At 27.3% G+C, this 18,959-nt stretch overlaps 1 protein-coding gene across 1 annotated transcript; it reads left to right on the top strand.

Moving 5' to 3' along the window:
* The first annotated feature begins 5,052 nt into the window (after positions 1-5,052).
* Positions 5,053-8,046, top strand: LOC124931520. The gene is made up of 3 exons (XM_047472001.1): positions 5,053-5,678; positions 6,984-7,197; positions 7,457-8,046. The coding sequence occupies exons 1-3, from the start codon at positions 5,133-5,135 to the stop codon at positions 7,918-7,920; spliced, it is 1,224 nt and encodes a 407-aa protein (XP_047327957.1). The 5' UTR covers positions 5,053-5,132; the 3' UTR covers positions 7,921-8,046.
* The last annotated feature ends 10,913 nt before the right edge of the window (positions 8,047-18,959 follow it).

The following is an 18,959-nucleotide window of genomic DNA, read 5'->3' as shown; positions in this document are numbered from 1 at the left end:
TTTTAGAGCTCTAAAGAGATCAGACATGGTGATCCACTCTCTCATTTTTGTTCTTCATTGTTATGGAAGCTCTCTAAGAAATGATGGCTTTTATAAAAAGCTCGAGACTCATCCGTGGAGAGAGTTGTGGTCAAGAAAATATCCATTTATTTAGCCTGTAAGATCAACAAATTGAAGAATCAAACAAGATTTGAAGCAGATGATCAGATTGAGAATGATTGAAATTGTTTGATACTTTTGGGGCCATGAGATTGCCAAATGGGGATTGGGGATGACAACCGACAAGTTACGCATGTAAAAATCGATGGAGAGTCTTTTGTATCATATTAACTATAATATATATATTACTATTAAAAAAATTGGGCCCCTTGTTAGGCGGGGCCATGAGGCAAGCTCTGGTCGAGGAGTGACTAATATTTTGAGTATTTTGTAGAGTATTACTGGGATTCATTGAGTGATGCCCCGAGTCTTTGGGTAGTTATTAGAAAATTTGGATTCATGTGGTTATATGACAGACCTACATATTTGAGTTATTATTTCAATTTTTTTGGTGGACTATCTGGTTGAAGATAAATCGTCAAATTTTCAATGACCGTAGTCGTCCGATGTGTATCATTCATAATATTATTATTATGGCGTTTTCTGAGATTCATTCAGGAAAGTCGGTAGAACCATCAGGGAGTTAATCGTTCTTATCGAGAATTTACGAGCTCGATAATTTATTGAGTACGTTTTTTCTTATTTGTTCTTTACATGTTATGTTTTGTTGTTTTGCTTAAACAATTTTTATTTTTATTTTTAATATAGTAACCTTTCTTTAAAAAATATCTCACTCAAACAAAATCATATTAATAATAAGAGAAGAGTTATATTTATTTAAAAATAATAATTTAAATTATATATATTTCTTCAATCATACATACATTAGGATTAGGCGGATCCACGTTATTGTGGAACAAGTTTCATCTTGAATCAAATAATTTCAAATTAACATTAGCTAAGATCATTACTATTACTGTTACAGCCTTGAATTGTTTGCCCGTGTGACAATTACCATCCCGAACATTGGTATCCGCGAATCAAATAATTTCAAATTAAAATAATAAAAGTATTTTAATTAATAAATCAATTAATTAAAAAGATAAAATGTTATATGAGAGTAATTATTAGTAAAACAAAACAAAATTCATCATTAAAAGAGGTGATATTAGAATATTGGGAGGATCTCCTCATATCTAGAACATTTAAAAAAAACATTATTTGATCAATATACAATCAATTTGAGTAGATATTGTAGATAATATGAGACATTTAATTTGATAAAAATGTAAATAAGACTAAAAATAAAATTTAGACAAAAGAAATACAAAAAATAAGATAAAAGTCTTCATCCATTCCCCAAAACATGCAAAAGTTATTCTTTTTATATGTATAATGAATAATGATTATGCTAGTTTATCAAATTTTAAGTTAATTAATGTTCAATTATCAAATCACCAACAAGAAACGTCCCTACATAATGATAAACTCAATAAATAATCCTTCAACCACCAAATTGAGGTTAAACATTTTAAGGTATTAATTAACATTTAATGGGTAGTTTAAATAAATACAATCCCCTCCTCTAGCTATATAACTCAAGTGTTAAAAATATTATATAAAAGAGTAAATGTTTCTAGTTAAAAGGTCACCGATTCGATTAATCTAAAAATGCTTTGAGTTGAGGTGGAGGCCACGACGGTAGGTGTCACGAGGACAACGACGCAGCGGAACCGAGGCCAGCTAGTTAGGGTCGTAAGGAGTAATGTTAGTTCTACTTAATTCAAAATAAAATAAATGTTTCAAATAAATGTTTTAGATTCAATTCCTATTAAAATAAATAATAATAATAATAAATAATTTTTAACTCTATCACAATATCAATCAAAACAATTTAACAACCAAATTATAATACTTTAATAAGGATGTTATATTTATTTTAAGTAAGAATTTGTTTAATTATCACCATAGATCAAAACAAAAACTAGAAAAATAGATCACATGGCTGAAATAAAAAGAGACACTAGGAAGATTTCCCAATAACTTAAACTTGAGCTATGAACAAATATGATGGCCAAAATAAACATATTTAATTGCTAAGAAAACAAATAATAATAGTAATAAATTATTGATACTAGACAAAATGGGTTGAAGTATAGATTTGGTCACATATAATGCAAAATTAAGACCAAGTTGAATCAATCTATGTAGACAATGAAGTGGTGATAATCTAGGTAAATGCATGCATGATTAAAGTGTGTACATTTATTTGCCTAAACTTAGTAGAAAATTAGAAATATTCCCACCAAAACTGAGTAAATTAAAATTGGGAGTGTAATTTTAATTTTTTTTAATTTTTAAGTTTAGTAGATAATTTAATATTAAGAATTTGAATTTGAATTTGAATTGAAAATGAAATTAAAATTCGAACGAATTCAAACTAATGTGATTTTATAATTCTCAATTCTATTTTTAGTTCAGAATTATAATTCAAATATTTATTTTTTCTATATTTTTCAAACAAAATATCTTATTATTTTATCATTTAAAATACATATAACGCGTTGAACCCAATTCGTTTTTTGAATTTAAAAAGTTAAAATTTCAAACCTATATATATATTTTTAATTTAATAAGATAACATTTTAAACTATTTTTTTTTAGTTTGTTGAGTTAATATATATATATTTGAATTTAGGAAAATATGATTGCCGAACCAATATTTTTTCTTAATAAAAATCGAGTCATATACAAAATTCTTAATACTTGAGTGGTACCTAATAGGTTGTGTCAACTAATATATTAATAATATAGATTCAAAATGTTTTTATTTTATTATTTTACAAACATAGAAATTAAAATGGTATTACGATTCTACAGTTTTTTCAAACATAAAAAATTAAATTAAAATTTAATGTAATGTCAATTCTTGTGTAATTACAATTAGAATTACTTTGCTAATTTCATTTATTTCAATAACACTTATCCACAAACAGACCTTAATGAAGTAATCAAACAAACAATTTACATGTATTGGCCATGGTAACATTATAATATTTTTTTCATAAACAAGGAGAAGAAACTACGTATAAATTTGATATCATGGGAAGGGATTGAAGATCGTCTTACTACATTTCAAGATAAATGAGAAACAATTAATTGTAGATGTGTTTTTTATAATATGATTGTATGAGAAGTACAATTGAAATGGTTGTTTGATAGTGACTAGTGATCGGTTGTACATTTTTTTCATTAGTTTCGGAAATTGTTTTGAATGTTCTACTAAATAAATGACAATAAAATGTTTGTTATGAGTTACGATGGGAAATGAAGTGGTATATTAAATGTCTTTCATTGAAGAAAATAATCATAATGTTTAGACGGTTGATTTGCTTAATATTGTTAATGTGAACAAAAGAATATTGTAGGATAAAATGATGAATCCTTTATTGATTGATTGGTATATGTTTTCAACAAGTAAATCTTTATTAAAGTTTAAAAGAGAAATAAAATTGAGAGCTATATAAGTATGATTCTAATATTAACAAATCACAAATTTTATTTTAAAATGATGTAATTTATTTCATTAATTCAATTAATTGTGAATCTCAAACGAGTAATAAACTCATAAAAACTAATATTTATCAAAACAAAATACCAACAAACATGATTAAAAAACAACTTAAGAGTACACACCTAAGAATATAATTTTTTTTAGAATTAATTCCCATTAAATCAAATAAAAAGTTACAAATAAACATTTAAATTGCAAATAAAAAAAATAACAATTGTTATATAATACAAATTTACAAATATTAAAATTCTAACAAAAATCATCTAACAATTATTTATTTTTTCAAGGTAACTCTAAAAACGAACTGAAGTGAATTTCATAACAATGAGGGATTGAAAAAGAACAAGCCTACAAACCAATTAAGTGGTGTCTTAAAAATCTCTATCCAAAATTTAGAACGACAGTGAAATTTTGTCTTTGCTCGAGTGTAGATAAATAATGCCAAAATGAGTTTGGTCAAATGATAACTGAACATTTACAAATATGGTCAAAATTGCGAGAAACCCATATAAATTATTAGATGATACATATAAAAGGGCCTCCAGATGAAAGATAAATTTCAAAGACTCTTTATTAGAAAAAAAACAAATCTAAATTCAATAATAACATTTTCTGTAAAAAACAAAATGAGACAGACACGAACTCAATAAATAATCATTAATATGATTGGATGGTATAAACAACAAACGACTCACCCACCAAAGATTGAAAATTATTTTAATTACAATAATCCAAAACAAAAAATCTTATCTGACTAAATAAAATACTGTATTAAACAAAAACACAGCACCAACTTAAATCTAAATGGAGAAAAAAGAAATAAAATATTCTTTGATACTAGAAACACTATTAAAATAATCACCAAGATACTTATTTTTCAAATTTCTAGAATTTTTTAGAATGAGAATTATAAACCTGACAAATTATATATAATATAAATGGAGGGACCGATTTAATCTCAAAAATCGGGAGTGCTTTGGCATTTTCAATCTAGTCAAGTAGATTTATGTGCCGCTTTTACATATGGGTGTTTGATTTTGTGAATTGTAGGCATGTTTGTGTAACAATATTTATAAAAAAAAAAATCATATAAAAGTATCTAAACCAAAATGGATATAAATCACAAAATATTATAAATTTTATTTTAAAGAAATTAATTAATTAATGATCATTAAAGTCATAATAAAATGTCTATTAATATTAACAATTCTAATGAGCTGTTGTATGGATTTGGGAAATATAATTTAATTATAACCCCAATTAATTATTTTACTATTTCCAACCATAGAAATCCCCATGACCCAATATTTAATTTTATTAATTATAAATATTTCCATATTTAAAAAATATAATAAAAATTCAATAATCATCTCTCACTACTATTTCTACTCATCTTCTTCTCCATTCTTCACTAATTCCAAAGTTTTCTCTTCTTCACTTTTGGCCCCCCCTTTTCTCCATTCCATGCTTCAAAAGCATCTCAATTTCAATTCAAACTTTTCATTCTGATTTCTGATCAATGATGATGATGATGATGGCTCAAAAGAATTTGCATGAGTTACTTGAACAAGATCAAGAACCATTTCTTCTCAAAAACTACATCGCCGATCGCCGTTCACTACTCAAAAACCATCTCCGCCGGCGACCCAAAGACGGCGGCGTTCTTCACATCTCTGAACCAACTGCAGCCTTGCTTCTAGAAGCGGCGACGAGGATTCATAACCAATCTACGAAACCCAAATCAAAGGTGGGAATATTTGATTCAATCTTTAAGAGATTTGGAAATAGGAGTCGGAAAGATAGAATCTTTGTGGAGAAATCTAAGGGAAATGCTGCAATTGTTGCCGGAAATAGTACTGTTTGGTCGGAGAAATCTTTGGATTTGGAAACATGTTGTAGTAGTAGTTCTTCATCGTGGAAAGAATCGGGAGAGAATATTCCGGCGACGGCGAGGGAAGGATCTGAAAATTCTATTTCCAGTCCTCAAAGTCCTTTTCGTTTCTCTCTCTTCAATACGCCGGAATTCTCTTCGCCGGAAGTTTCACCTGGCCGGCGCTCAAAACAGGTATCTTTTTCTCATAATTACAATTTTGCCACCACTTTTATTTATTTTATTTTATTTTTCTCTATAAAATCATTTTAAAAATTACCTTTTTATTTTTTATATTTTTATTCCATAAATAATCCCAAACAAATAAAATTTAATTAGTTACCACAATTGGGCAGCAATATTTACTGATTTTATTGTGTTTATTTGACAAATATTAAAAAAATATATTTTTTTTCTAAATTAGAAACTTAACCCATAAATTATAACAATGTTGGAATTATTATTATTGTTATTATTTTTTATATATGTATTAAGATTCTAAGTAAACTGAAAGGTTATTGGTTATTTTATTAGATTTTCAATAAAAACTAAATCTTGAGGTCTTATGGTGAATTATTTATTAAAATAATTGTCATTATCATCATAGATAAATTGAGGTATGCAGAAAAAATGTTCATATTATTGTAATCACTAGTGCTTTCAGTACATATTTAATGGAATGTAATATTTAATTTATTGTTATAATTAATTTTATAAAAAATAAAGTAACTGGGTTCTTATAGTAAAATATTTTATGTGATTTTTATTTTATTTTATAGTTAAATGTAAATGAGTGTCAGAAAAGAGAAAAAGATAAGTTATTGAAATTAAAAATTCTTTTATGGCAAAAAAAATATTAATTGTATTTTGTCATAATCTTTGCCACAATTACAATCTTACTAATAATATGGTGAATTTTAAATTGATTAGATTTGGATTTGTTTTTCTAGATAGAATTTTAACATATATAATCATGAATATAAGTGAATACTATCTTTTTCCAGATAATAACTGGTTTATAATTAAAGAAAATAAACAAATAAATGTAGAATCGATAAGAAAGAAAGAAAGAAGAGAAATTGAGTTAAATTGAATGTCTCCTTTTATTATATCTTGGCTGGTTGGTTTGTAATTGTAATTTGTACTTGAAAAGTAATATTTTGATTAGAAAGAAATATATATTTTGAAAAGGACAAATCATATTTTTGTGTTTTTCAGTTGGACCCCATATCCGACAAACTCTCTCTTACCAAATGAAGTAGTGGTTGAAACACATAATCATTGAAAACATATAATTAATGGATCAAATCCATGATGAACCACTCTATATTTGTATTTACATCTGTAAATATGAACTGAAATTTTGTTTTCAACTACTTTTTTTATGGTGGGTTATTTGAAATGTTATTGGGTTTTAAAAAACAATATTTGTTCAATTGAATATAATGATACAAGTTGAAGGCTTTTGATTAAAAATGAATTTTGAATTTTTTTCAATAGGGAAATGAAATTCATGAAGCAAATACCATAGAAAATTATGATCATCAAGTTCAAGTTCAAGTTGAAGTTGAAGTTCAAGAAGAAGATGAAAAAGAACAATTTAGCCCCGTGTCGGTATTGGAACCTCGTTTTCAAGACGAAGAAGAAGATCAAGAAGAAGATAAGGTCGATGATTATGACCCGGAAATGGAATGCAGTTACGCTATAATGCAAAGTAAGTATAATTATTTAAGTTTTGGGTGATGAGTGGTCATTATCAGCTTTCTGGTTTTTCTATTTATGTTTGGTTATTAAAGTGTTGCTTGTTAAATTAAAAAATGCCATCTTTTGAAAGGTTAAGAGAATGTGAGTCCCACCAAACAAACAAACATTTAGGTGGTGATGATGATCATTAATTGTGTATTGATTAGATCTGAAATTAATATTCATTATTTTGCTCTGCCCCACTAAGAATTTGAAATGCAATTTTACAGAGGCCAAGCATCAACTTTTAGAAAAGTTGAGGAGATTTGAGAGGCTGGCTCAATTGGATCCTTTCGAACTCGACAAGACATTGTTTGACGACGAAGATAATGAAATAAACGACGTGGTGGAAGAAGAAGTAGATGATGAAGATTGTTTCTTTATGGATGTCATAATTGACAAATCGGGCATAGATGGAATCAAGAGGCTCGTGTCTGACCTAATCGTGGAGGAAGAAATGGCAAAAGAAGAAGAGGTGACGAAGAGGGTTTGTATGCGTTTGGAGAAATGGAAAGAGTCGAAACGAGAGAGTATCGACATGATGGTGGAGATGGATTTGAGAATGGATCAAATCGACGGTTGGAAGAAGATCGACGAGAAACAAGTGAAGGAGGTTGAGAAGGAGATTGGGCTTGCAATTCTAGGGGATTTGATAGAGGAATTATTACAAGATCAACTAATTGTTCTATGTTAAGGTTCTATGTTACATATCTCTTTAATTACTATCTTAGTCTAATTTTAAAAATTGAGTATTTTCATGGTAACTTTAAGACCTTTGCAAAAATATGGATCAATAACAATTTTTTTTATTTTTTATTTTTAAGGCTTTTTGAAGAAGGGTCTTATAAAAGTTAAAAGCCTTAATTAAATATGTAAATTTTAATCAAATGAAATAATTGAAGAGTATCTTCATAATATAATAAAGGTAATGGGGACATAATGTAGGGGTGATGAGGCATATAACTTATATTAAAAAAAATGCAAATTAATAAGATAGGGACCATTCCATCTAACATTCTCTAGGTGTCCAATTGATAAAGAAGTCTCCTCTCTTTTTTATTTATTTTTATCAACTCATTAGGCAACAACTAATTATGCATTTTAATAATAGTAAATATTGTCAATAAGTGTAGCTTAGTAAATAAAAACTTAAGTATCTAATTTTTCTTTTGGGTTATGTTTCACTCTTTCAAACAAAATAAGGGTAAATGTTTATAGGATAATAAAGATAATATTATTGAAAATAACTCACCTCCATATAACAATTTTCTCTACATTTAGATATGAAAAACAAATAAAATAATAATTTTTAAATTGTACAAGCATGCCAAATTCTCTACTAATGATCCATTTCAAATATTTCTTTTAATAATTAAAATTTAAAAATATAACATTTAAAAATATGTATAATTCAATTACAATGAAGAGTTAATAACTAATTATTTTTTTATTAAATATTAAAAATAATAATTGTAGAAAGTGTTTTTATTTTCGTATGTTTATGTTAAATTATTTAATATGTAAATATTATTATTATTTTTAATAAACAAATTTTAGGCATACATGTATTGTATTTTTTTTACGAATAACCCACTTAACCACGACCACCAATAAATCAAAATCGACAGTTTGAGTTTTCAACGACTTCAACTATTTGGTTATCATTTCAATTTATAAACCGATCAAACTAAATCACTCTGCCATTCATTTCTTTTATGTAAGCCAAATTAAGATTTGTGTAATTTTATTTGCTACAAAATTGGTGTAATTTTATTTTAGTGGTTGTAACTTGTAACATATTTGTGATCTTTTTCATTTTTTCTATGACCAATATCTGGGCCCAGACCAGGCACAAATTTGTACCCATTTGTTCCCCTTTTAATGGATCGGCCCATTAGCCCTTTTCCATTCATTCATGCCTCCCCATTTATGAAAAATAAATAGGGTTTGAAATCTTATTATACGGGTCTAATTGGAATTCTTATTTTTTCAAGTATTGATTATGGGCCTAATAGTGATTATGGGCCTAATAGTGATTATTGGTCTAATTTTGATTAACAATTTCTTAATATTGAACAAACTAAAAAATTGTCACAGAATTTTAATTTTAAAAAAGTATTATATATTTTTAATTTAAAAAAAGATAAATAAGTATTGATTATGGGCCTAATAGTGATTACTGGTATAATTTTGATTAACAATTTCTTAATTGGAATTCTTATTTTTTCAATGACTCATAGTATTATATATATTTAATTTAAAAAAAGATAAATATATTTTAAAATTTTAATAAATAAAGTATGAAGTAACTTAATCTTAAAACCCATTAAGAAATAAACAATACCTTAACCATATTTTTTATTGAATATTTATATTTTCTTATGATTGTGTTACCATAAGATAATTAAATGTATTTCAAGAGTAATTCAATTGATCGACACGTGTAAAAACTCACATCAAAATATCACGATCAAATTACTATTTCGAAAATAAAAAAAAGTGACAATCCTTGCAAAACAACAAAATAAAGTTGAAAAAATATCTAAATGAAATATGATTAAGCCTTTTTATGTTGACAACTCATGAATAATTAAATATTAAGACAAATTAAAAGGATTGGACAACTTCTAATCACAATCAACGAACAAAACTTGCTTATCCTGGTAGGTACCTTTTCCAATCATCAATCAATGTCCCTCTTGACTAAATTGGATTTTCTTTTTGTTTGCTAACACTTTGGACAAATATTCGAGTTTACGAATAATCTTCGACCACAATAATCAAACCTTTTTACGACAAAGTCTATTGTTTTACGAATTTACTATGTTATATGGTAGTTAGGGACTAATCCTTAAATTATAATTTGAAGGACTCATTAAGCTTATGTTAAAAAAAAATAGATTTCCTAATTAAGGAAATGGTTCTTAGTGGCTTGTTTTAGGGTTTAAAATATATAGGTTTAGTGTATTTAAGTTTTGGTAGAATTTATAAGTTAAATATTGGGATATATTTAACTTATTTGAATAGATAAAGTGAATATGCATAATTATTTTAATTTTAATTATAGTTTAGTTTAGGTTTTTTTTTTAATTTCAAATTATCTAACTTATTTGTTAAATACTCTCATAAAATATTCAATTTTTTTTATTACACTAAACTGATTATACAATTTCTACATATGCTAGCTTATAAGCCAAATACTTTCCTTGTTTTTTCCTACTAAATTAAAAATGAGATAAAAAAATTTTTATGTAATATTTAAGAAAACAAATTTTTTTTTTATTAAATTGTGAATTTTAATCAAAAACTCATCAAGATAGTCCAGTGGTAAATAGAGTCACCCAACACCATTTAAAATAAAGAATTGCGGCCCACCAAATTGAAAAAAAATATACTAACTATTTGGGGTTAGTATTACAAAATATCAACACTTTTAATTTATGATGCAACAATCTCAATATACTTTAGAATATACAACTAGTTAATTAGTATGAAATTTAAAGAAATGAAATCCATTTTTTTCCATTTTTCTTCCTTTTTCAAAACATGAAAAACTACTTCAATAATATTTTATTTTATTTATTCATTATCCCTTTCTTATTCTAAAAATATAATTTATTTTAAAATATATATTTATATATTTTATTATTTGATTTATTCATTCTTACTGTTAGGATCAGTGACAACAATAGAAGAGGGTTGAATATTGTTGTACTAATTATTACTTTCAATTCAATTTTAATCCTATTAGAGATGAAAATTTGTTTCTATTATTCACAAATCATCGCAAACTCTTGAACGAATTTAAGTGCGGAAATGTTTGCTAAATTTGAAGCGACAAATTACGAATGGTTAAATGCAGAAATGAAATAACACAGGAGTTTTATGGATGTTCGGAGATAAAACTCATGCATATCCCCTTCTTCTGTTTCTAGAATGATTTCACTAGAATGTTTGATTTGTATAATGACTACACAAACTCAGTCAGAACTCATGACTTAACAACTGCCTCTTCTAAACTCATAGCTATCACTATGTTGAACAAACAACGTTCTGTTCAACTTACAATACTGAAAATACACTAAACTAGAGATATAAACTATAGTTTAACTTAGTGAATTAAAGAATAATCTTAGAGAGAATAATCAATGAACTAAGTAATTCACAAGTCATTTAATCAAGAAGAGATCTGGTGATCAAGTGAATCAAGAGATTTGTCGTTGTACTCTGCTGCTTTTTTATATTGAAGCGTAGCAACGGTCGAATCTAATTCTTGGATACGTGTCATCTTTCTAATGGATGTACGCCAAATGTACGACAAATATACGAGATCGTACGCAGGAATATATCCGTTAGATCGTGGCGTACGAGATGGTAGTGCGTGGAATATTCGTTGGAACATGGTATACTGGAAGGTATAACGCAAGCTAGTGGAATATTAGTGTACATGGTAGTTGAACATTTGTCGTATTAAGTTGACTTGACAGACTGCTGATAACGAACGATGTTGTTCGTTATGCTGATGAGCTATGCAGATAAGTAAAACGCTTTTTCAGACGGTTGCTGAAACAAGACTATTGCTCGCGCTTCATCAGACGGCTGTTGAAACAAGGCGTCTGCTCGCGCTTCTTCAAAATGTTGTTGAAGCAAGACGTCTGCTCGCGCTTCTTTAGACTTATGCTGAATAGAGACGTCTGCTCGCGTTTCTTAAGTTGTACATGCGCATTAAACATTTGCACAACTTAATTTTATTCACTTGTGAATACATAATTGAAACTATGTCGTATTGATTAAACTTATTTTTATTCATCTAAGTTCATTTTAATCAATTAAAACATTTTTTATTTCAACTTAATTAATTAATTTTATTTTAATTAATTTTCCCTTTTTCTTTATTTAACTTAATCTAACCCTTACTTTTTATTACTTTCCAAAATATATTTACAAATAAATTAATAAATCGGAAAAAATATATAAATTTATTATTATTTTTTTTAAATAAATGAGAGCTAGAATGACACACTTACAACCATGACTCACGCTTAAACTCAAAACGCTTTCAGAATAAATTATATAAATTTATATTTACTAGTTAATAAATAAAGAGAATTTTTTTTTTAATTTCATTTAGTAAGTCATAATCCTTTTTCATACCATTGCAATTTGTTTCGTTCTCACTAATTATTTTCTTAATATATATATATATATATATATATATATAAATTAAATATATAATTATAATATTAAATATATAATTTTTTATAATATATAATATTAATATTATTGAGAAAAATGTTAATTAATTTATAATATATATTTTTTAATTAATTAAATAAAAAATAATATCATATTTTTTAAAAGATCTGGGGCCTTTAAAATTGGGAGACTATGAATTGCATAAGTTGTATTACCTTATGACTGTGTCGGGTGGTAAGAGTCGGTGTATCGTACTACAATACGAGCCTTACAATTAAGCTTTTGGGTGGCCATACCAAGTGATGGGTGATTGATCACCTCTCTCCCTACCTCCCTCTGCTTCTCTTGTTTTCGCTTACGCATCTTTTCGTACTTTTGAAAAAAGAGTTCACTAAACCTCAAGACCAAGGAAAAAAGCAGCGTGATGTTCTGCGTGAATCCACGTTTGAAGGACATCATACCAAAGTAGTACAAGACTTCGATATGGTTTTATTCTATTTACCGTATCAGAGGTTATGTTCTTTTTTGCATTTTTTGGGCTTCTTCTCATTCTTCTTTGGCACTTACGGGAGAGATCGAAAGTATTTGGCCTCCAAAAGGGATTTGAGTTTTCGATCATTCGGAAATCCCTTTTCTTAATACCTTTATTCTCCTTTCATTCGGAGCAGCCGTAACTTGAGCTCATCATGCTATACTCGCGGGGAAGAAAAACGAGCAGTTTATGCTTTAGTAACTACCATTTTACTGGCTCTATTAAGAAATGCCATCATTAGGGCAAATGGGGCAATTGTCTCGGTTAAGGAAAAGCCTAAAATTGTATATCCGAATAATTGTTTAGCTTATAAGGATGGATTTCGCGCTATAGAATGAATAAAAGAGCGGAAGACATGTTCAATCCCGACAACAGCTCATTGGGTATCTTTAGAAGGTCGGAACCACCACCTCTATCTATCAACAAATTCATTAATTTGAACATAATTTATCCTTGCCCACATAATGAAGGAGATATTAATTTGAATAATAATAATTCCATTATCGAAACTAAGAGCTTACCTTAATGCGTGAAAAAGACCTAAGTCCAAAAATAAGAAAAGATGAGAAACTAATATCGAGCGTATTGTTAATTATTACAATGAGTATTATATGACTGTCCAGACCAGAGAGACCAGAGACGGTTTGAAGGAATGACTGATGGGAGATGGGAGGTGTATATGAAGAGATAGGAGAGATTCACTCAAAAAATATAAGGAATATATATTGTATACATCATTAAATTATAAAATATAATCAATGCACAACAAGATTTAGACAAAATAAAAAATCTTAGTTATTAAACCAGTAATATTTTTCAGTAGAAGAAGAATTTACGTATCATATTCCACGTCCTAGTAAAATAATAGCTATACACAAATATGAAAAAACCTTTACATATCATATTATTAACAAAGTTCAGTATACAAAATTAATAAGTCACGGTTCAATTTCAATTGAAAGAGTTTAGTTAAACGGGGACATGAATGTGTGTATCTTTATTAAATAAATAAAATAAATAAAAATAACACTTTGGGTCAACATAATTATTGAGCAATACTAAAGGGTGGATAGCAATCCTCATGCATGGCCATGGGATGGGGTCAGAATTACAATCACGAAAAAAGAAGTGGATCCCATTCATTTCCAACCAAATCATTTAATTCCAGATTTGGTCACAGCCATGAATCAAATTCATTTTCTTCTAATTAATCATCTAATTAATTAAGTGCATTAATTACTCATCTCACCTACAATGATATATATATATATATAAACAATTCAATTATTTATTTTTAAGTTCATTCATAATAACAACTATATATTGGAGAAGTGGTAAATATTTGATTCACTCACAATTGAATAATTCAAACTTTTTTATAACCCAACCCTACCCAACAAATAAACTGACTTAGTACTTGTTTGAGGAAAGTTTTTTTTTTTAGTTTTATTTGAGTTTTATCATAAAAATCTTTGTTTGGTAAAAATTAGAAAAAAAATAGTTTTTAAAATTAGAAGACTAATTTACCTTTTGACTTTAGAGGATATAGTGTAGATGAGAGAATGATGGTTTAAAGATAGAGTATAAAATTAGAAAGTAATTTTAGTATTTAAATAATAAAATTATTTAATTTAATGGTTAATAACATATTTACGTTTTAGAATAAAAACTAGATTTTATCCTAAAACTATTTCATCAAACACAAGCTGAGCTCTTAACTCTTAATGAGGTTTGAGTAGTCATAAAAACTATCAATCCGCCCGACCCATATAAATTTCTTTTATTTTTTTAATAGCTTGTGACAGAGTACTATAATGTTATTTTAACGTTTTACATTGAAAAAATGAATAAAAATAAAAATAAAGTAGAAATGATTATTTTGAATCCACGCTCGCTAGCTTTGAAGTTGCAGGAGAAAGGCAGCACCTGATCAGGAGATTCTGCGCCCATCCCATCCCATCCCATACATCACTCACTTCTGTCTCCTAATAAAAATTATTTATTTACTTTTTAATCATAAATAATTTAATAAATAAATATATATATTAATTTCGTGCATGGACAGGACGTTCTGCACTGTCCTACTTATTAAACTTCATTTCGTACAAGTCCTTGTTTGTTTTTATTATTTTTACAAATGATTTGATTTTATGATTTTCATGGTTGAATAATGTATATATATATATGTTGTGTTTGTTGGTTTATGTGTGAATTTTGGTCTTATAAATTGTTTTGAGTTAGTTATGTGTGCATGTTTATGTAAAACAAAATGAGTAGAGAAGGATTGTGGAGATTCAAAACTAGAGTGTTAAGAACACATAAATTCATATTATCAAAATAATGAGTTTCAATCTTTCTTTATACACGGACCATTTTAAAAAGGAGTAGAGAATGATTCATTGATTTTTGTTGAATATTTCGGGTCTTGGCCGGAATCAATTAATAGTAGTAGTTAGCTAACGACCAAATCTTACATTTGGATAAAACAATTTGTGATGTCTCGTACCGGGAAATCATATTTAAATATGAACTCTTTATAAAAGTGAGTCTAATAACTATTTATAACTTTCATGGTTACTTTTTAAACTTGAATGTGGTGACCCAATTGTTTGTTTGATGGTATTTGTGGCCTATTGTTTTCACGGTAATGTTACTCAAGTTTGGGGCGTTATAGGTTATAGAAGAACCGGCCGGTGGTAGGAACACTTCTTGAATCCCGCGAAAATAAAGTGTCATGTGAGTCACTTCTAAAGTTCTAATCGGTGGAGTCTGGGATTACGACGAGGACGCCGCGTGACAAATTAGGGAGATCTTGTTGTCCCACATTTAAAAATCATATGAACGCTTTATAAAAATAAGTCTAATACCCATATATATATTCATTAGTATCTTTTGAGCTTAAACAATGTTTTCAAATATAGTCAGTGAACTAGTGATTATAGGTTTTGATGGTGCTCTATAGATCCCATTGTTATTAAGAATCGTGAATTTTGCTTCAATTATATTTGAAATCTAAGCAAAATATGCTAAAATTTTAAATATATGTACTTTTCAAACTTATCCATCTCATAAATTATAATAATGACAGCATATAGTTTCATATTATAATATAAATAATAATGTACAAAATATTCTTTGAGTCCTTACCTTTATATCATTAAAAAAATAATAATATAAAAATCAATATGTAGTTTGTAGAAGACAAACACCGACATGTGGAGCCGGAAGTGCATGTGGGTTAATTAATCATAATGGCTAAATCAATATATTATTAAGTTCAATGTAAGTTTTGGTAAAAAAATAAATAAATATCAAAACTTATGCCGACATATTAAAATATCATTACAATCATGAATTATTTAATTTATTAAATAAAATATATTTAATTAATTTTTATTTAAATTTTACATAAAAATAATATTTTAATAACTTATCTTACACAAATTTCAAATTATCTATTTTTATAAACAATCTTTTTTTTTTTAATTCATACAACCCAATGATAAAACAAACACTAAGATGATTGTTGATGGATGCATAAATTCAAATCTTTTATATAAGAGGCTATATATATACAATTTTATCAAGGATAAGAGCTTACATAATTAAATATAACAAAAAAAAGAGAGTTAATTAGTTATTGGATTTTCAAAATAAAATTACAAATTTATAAAAATGTTATAAGTAAGATATGACAAATATTCCAGTATTTATAAGTAGATAATATTTGCGGTATAAAAAGAAATAGAGAAATTACCAAGGTTTTAAAATACGCGGTCCGACCGGTGGTCCAACCGGTCCGACCGTGAAACGGTTTGGTGAGCGGTCTGGGTTTTACCTTCAAAACGGTCACCTTTCGAACCGGTCAAAATCCGGTCCGACCGGCCGGCTTAACCTGAAAAACAAACCGGTTTTTTCCGGTTAGAAAGGTAAATTATATAAATTTTATATAATTATTATTATAATAATATTTTTTTTTTTTGTCTGTACTCAGTACTTTACTAGCTGTGAGTCTGTGAGCCTATATTTATTATTACTTTTTTATTTTGTTTTTGCTTTTGCTTTAACTTATGTTTTGCTTTAACTTATCACAGTAAACACTAAATAGAAACACAGAGAAAGAAAGAAATGACGAAGGAGAAAGGTTGAAGACTAAGGAGAAAGACGATTATCTACTTTAGATCTTCGGGCTGTTCTTCAGATCTACATTTGTTTGTCAAATTTTCGGCTGTTCTTCACATCTTCAGTAAGTATGAATTCTTGTAATATTTCCGATATTATATTGGTTTATCATTGATGAGCAACAAATAATGAATATGCAATTAGGATTCATTGTTTAATTAGGGTTTAGAAGAGAATGTGCAGTAAACAATGAATATGCAATTAGGATTCATTCTTCAATTAGGGTTTTTTAATTTAGGTATTGTAATTAGGGTTCTTCAATGTGATGTGTGGGTTTATTAATTTGCTTATTATTTAATGGATTTGCTGACTGTTGATTGCTTCAATTTAGTTATTGATATTGAATTTGTTGACTGATTGTTGGATGTGGGTAAACTGGTTTTAATTTAATTGACAATTATTAAGTTCAATTAGTATTTATTTGATTATTTTTATATGTCTAACTAATTTATATATATAATTTATGTATTAATATATTTAAATTTATTTAAAAAAAAAAAAATTCGGTTCAACCAGCGGTTTAACCGGTCGGACCGAAGTAAAGCACAAAAATCGGGTTGATGAACGAAATGGTTTTCAAAACCTTGGAAATTACACATGCTAACTAATTTATTTTAAAAAAATAACAGGTATAACTGATAAACATTAATATATATGTAATGTGTTGGGTAATGTCTATGGTGTCAGCAAGTTGCTTGTAGTACACCACATGCCTATACTGATCAATTTAGGAGTTGTTTGTTTTCAAGTTATTTGATATTTTTTTTTTCAAAAATATTAAATTTGTTGAGTAACGTAATGTTAACCGCAAAATAGCCATGAGAACTTTAAATGTGTAACCCAACAGGTACAAAGAAAATGCTAAGTTATTAGTATTAATTATGTTGAAGTAAATTTTATTTTATCAAATATAATGAGCTAGTTTGTATTCATCTTATGTATTTAATGTAGAAAGTTAGTATGATCCGCATTTATAAATCACTCCCCTTTAAGGGGGTTTAATGTAGGAACCAATATTGTAATTTAAATTTCTTTAATGAGTTAATAACATAGAATATACATCATTTCCCTACTTTTGCACACTTTAATTAAATAACTATAAGTCACCCTCTATTAAAACAAATATCACCACCATAACTGTCAATTATGTTTTCAATTGTTCATAATATGCTACAAACCTGATATTAAGTCTTTGAATTAATTTATACATGTGAATTGTGGGCATATGGTCTCAAATTTTTTTAAATAACTTTTTTTCTTTTCAGCCTTCCTTCTCTAATATCGTAAAAAAAAAGAATAATGAAAATACTAACCTCTATTAAGAGTTAACACGAAGAAATTCAAATTGTGCGGGTGTAAATATTTTTGAATTTTAAAATAATTTGACATATAATTCTCATTAATTATAAGCCAAAAGTAAGAGTTTGTTCAAATTGAATTTAATTAATTTTTGGTGATATTGTCACATGAGTTGAGTGTATTGTATTGTAGATAAAAAAAGAGAATTTTATTTGTAATAGGCTTTGAGTGTTAAAACAATTTCTACACTAACCTAGTAGGACTTAAAACTACTAGTTACATTATTTTATTCTTATACATTTTTGTGTGTAACACCTTTTTATACCATTTATGAACCTTGTTCAGCTGTTCAAATTGATATCCAAATTGCACCATTTTAATGAGAGAAAAATATTAGTTTTTGTTTGACCTTTTTGGACCATCTTGTGAAGTATGAACAGACTTTGTTGACTTTTTGTTTCTTTTTGTCTCCTTGCTTTTATTTCTTTTGTTTGTGTATTCAACATCTTAAAAATTATATATAA

This window comes from Impatiens glandulifera, chromosome 3 (genome assembly GCF_907164915.1).
Source record: "Impatiens glandulifera chromosome 3, dImpGla2.1, whole genome shotgun sequence".
NCBI classification, from domain to species: Eukaryota; Viridiplantae; Streptophyta; class Magnoliopsida; order Ericales; family Balsaminaceae; genus Impatiens; species Impatiens glandulifera.
This window is presented reverse-complemented; position numbering and strand designations above follow the sequence as displayed.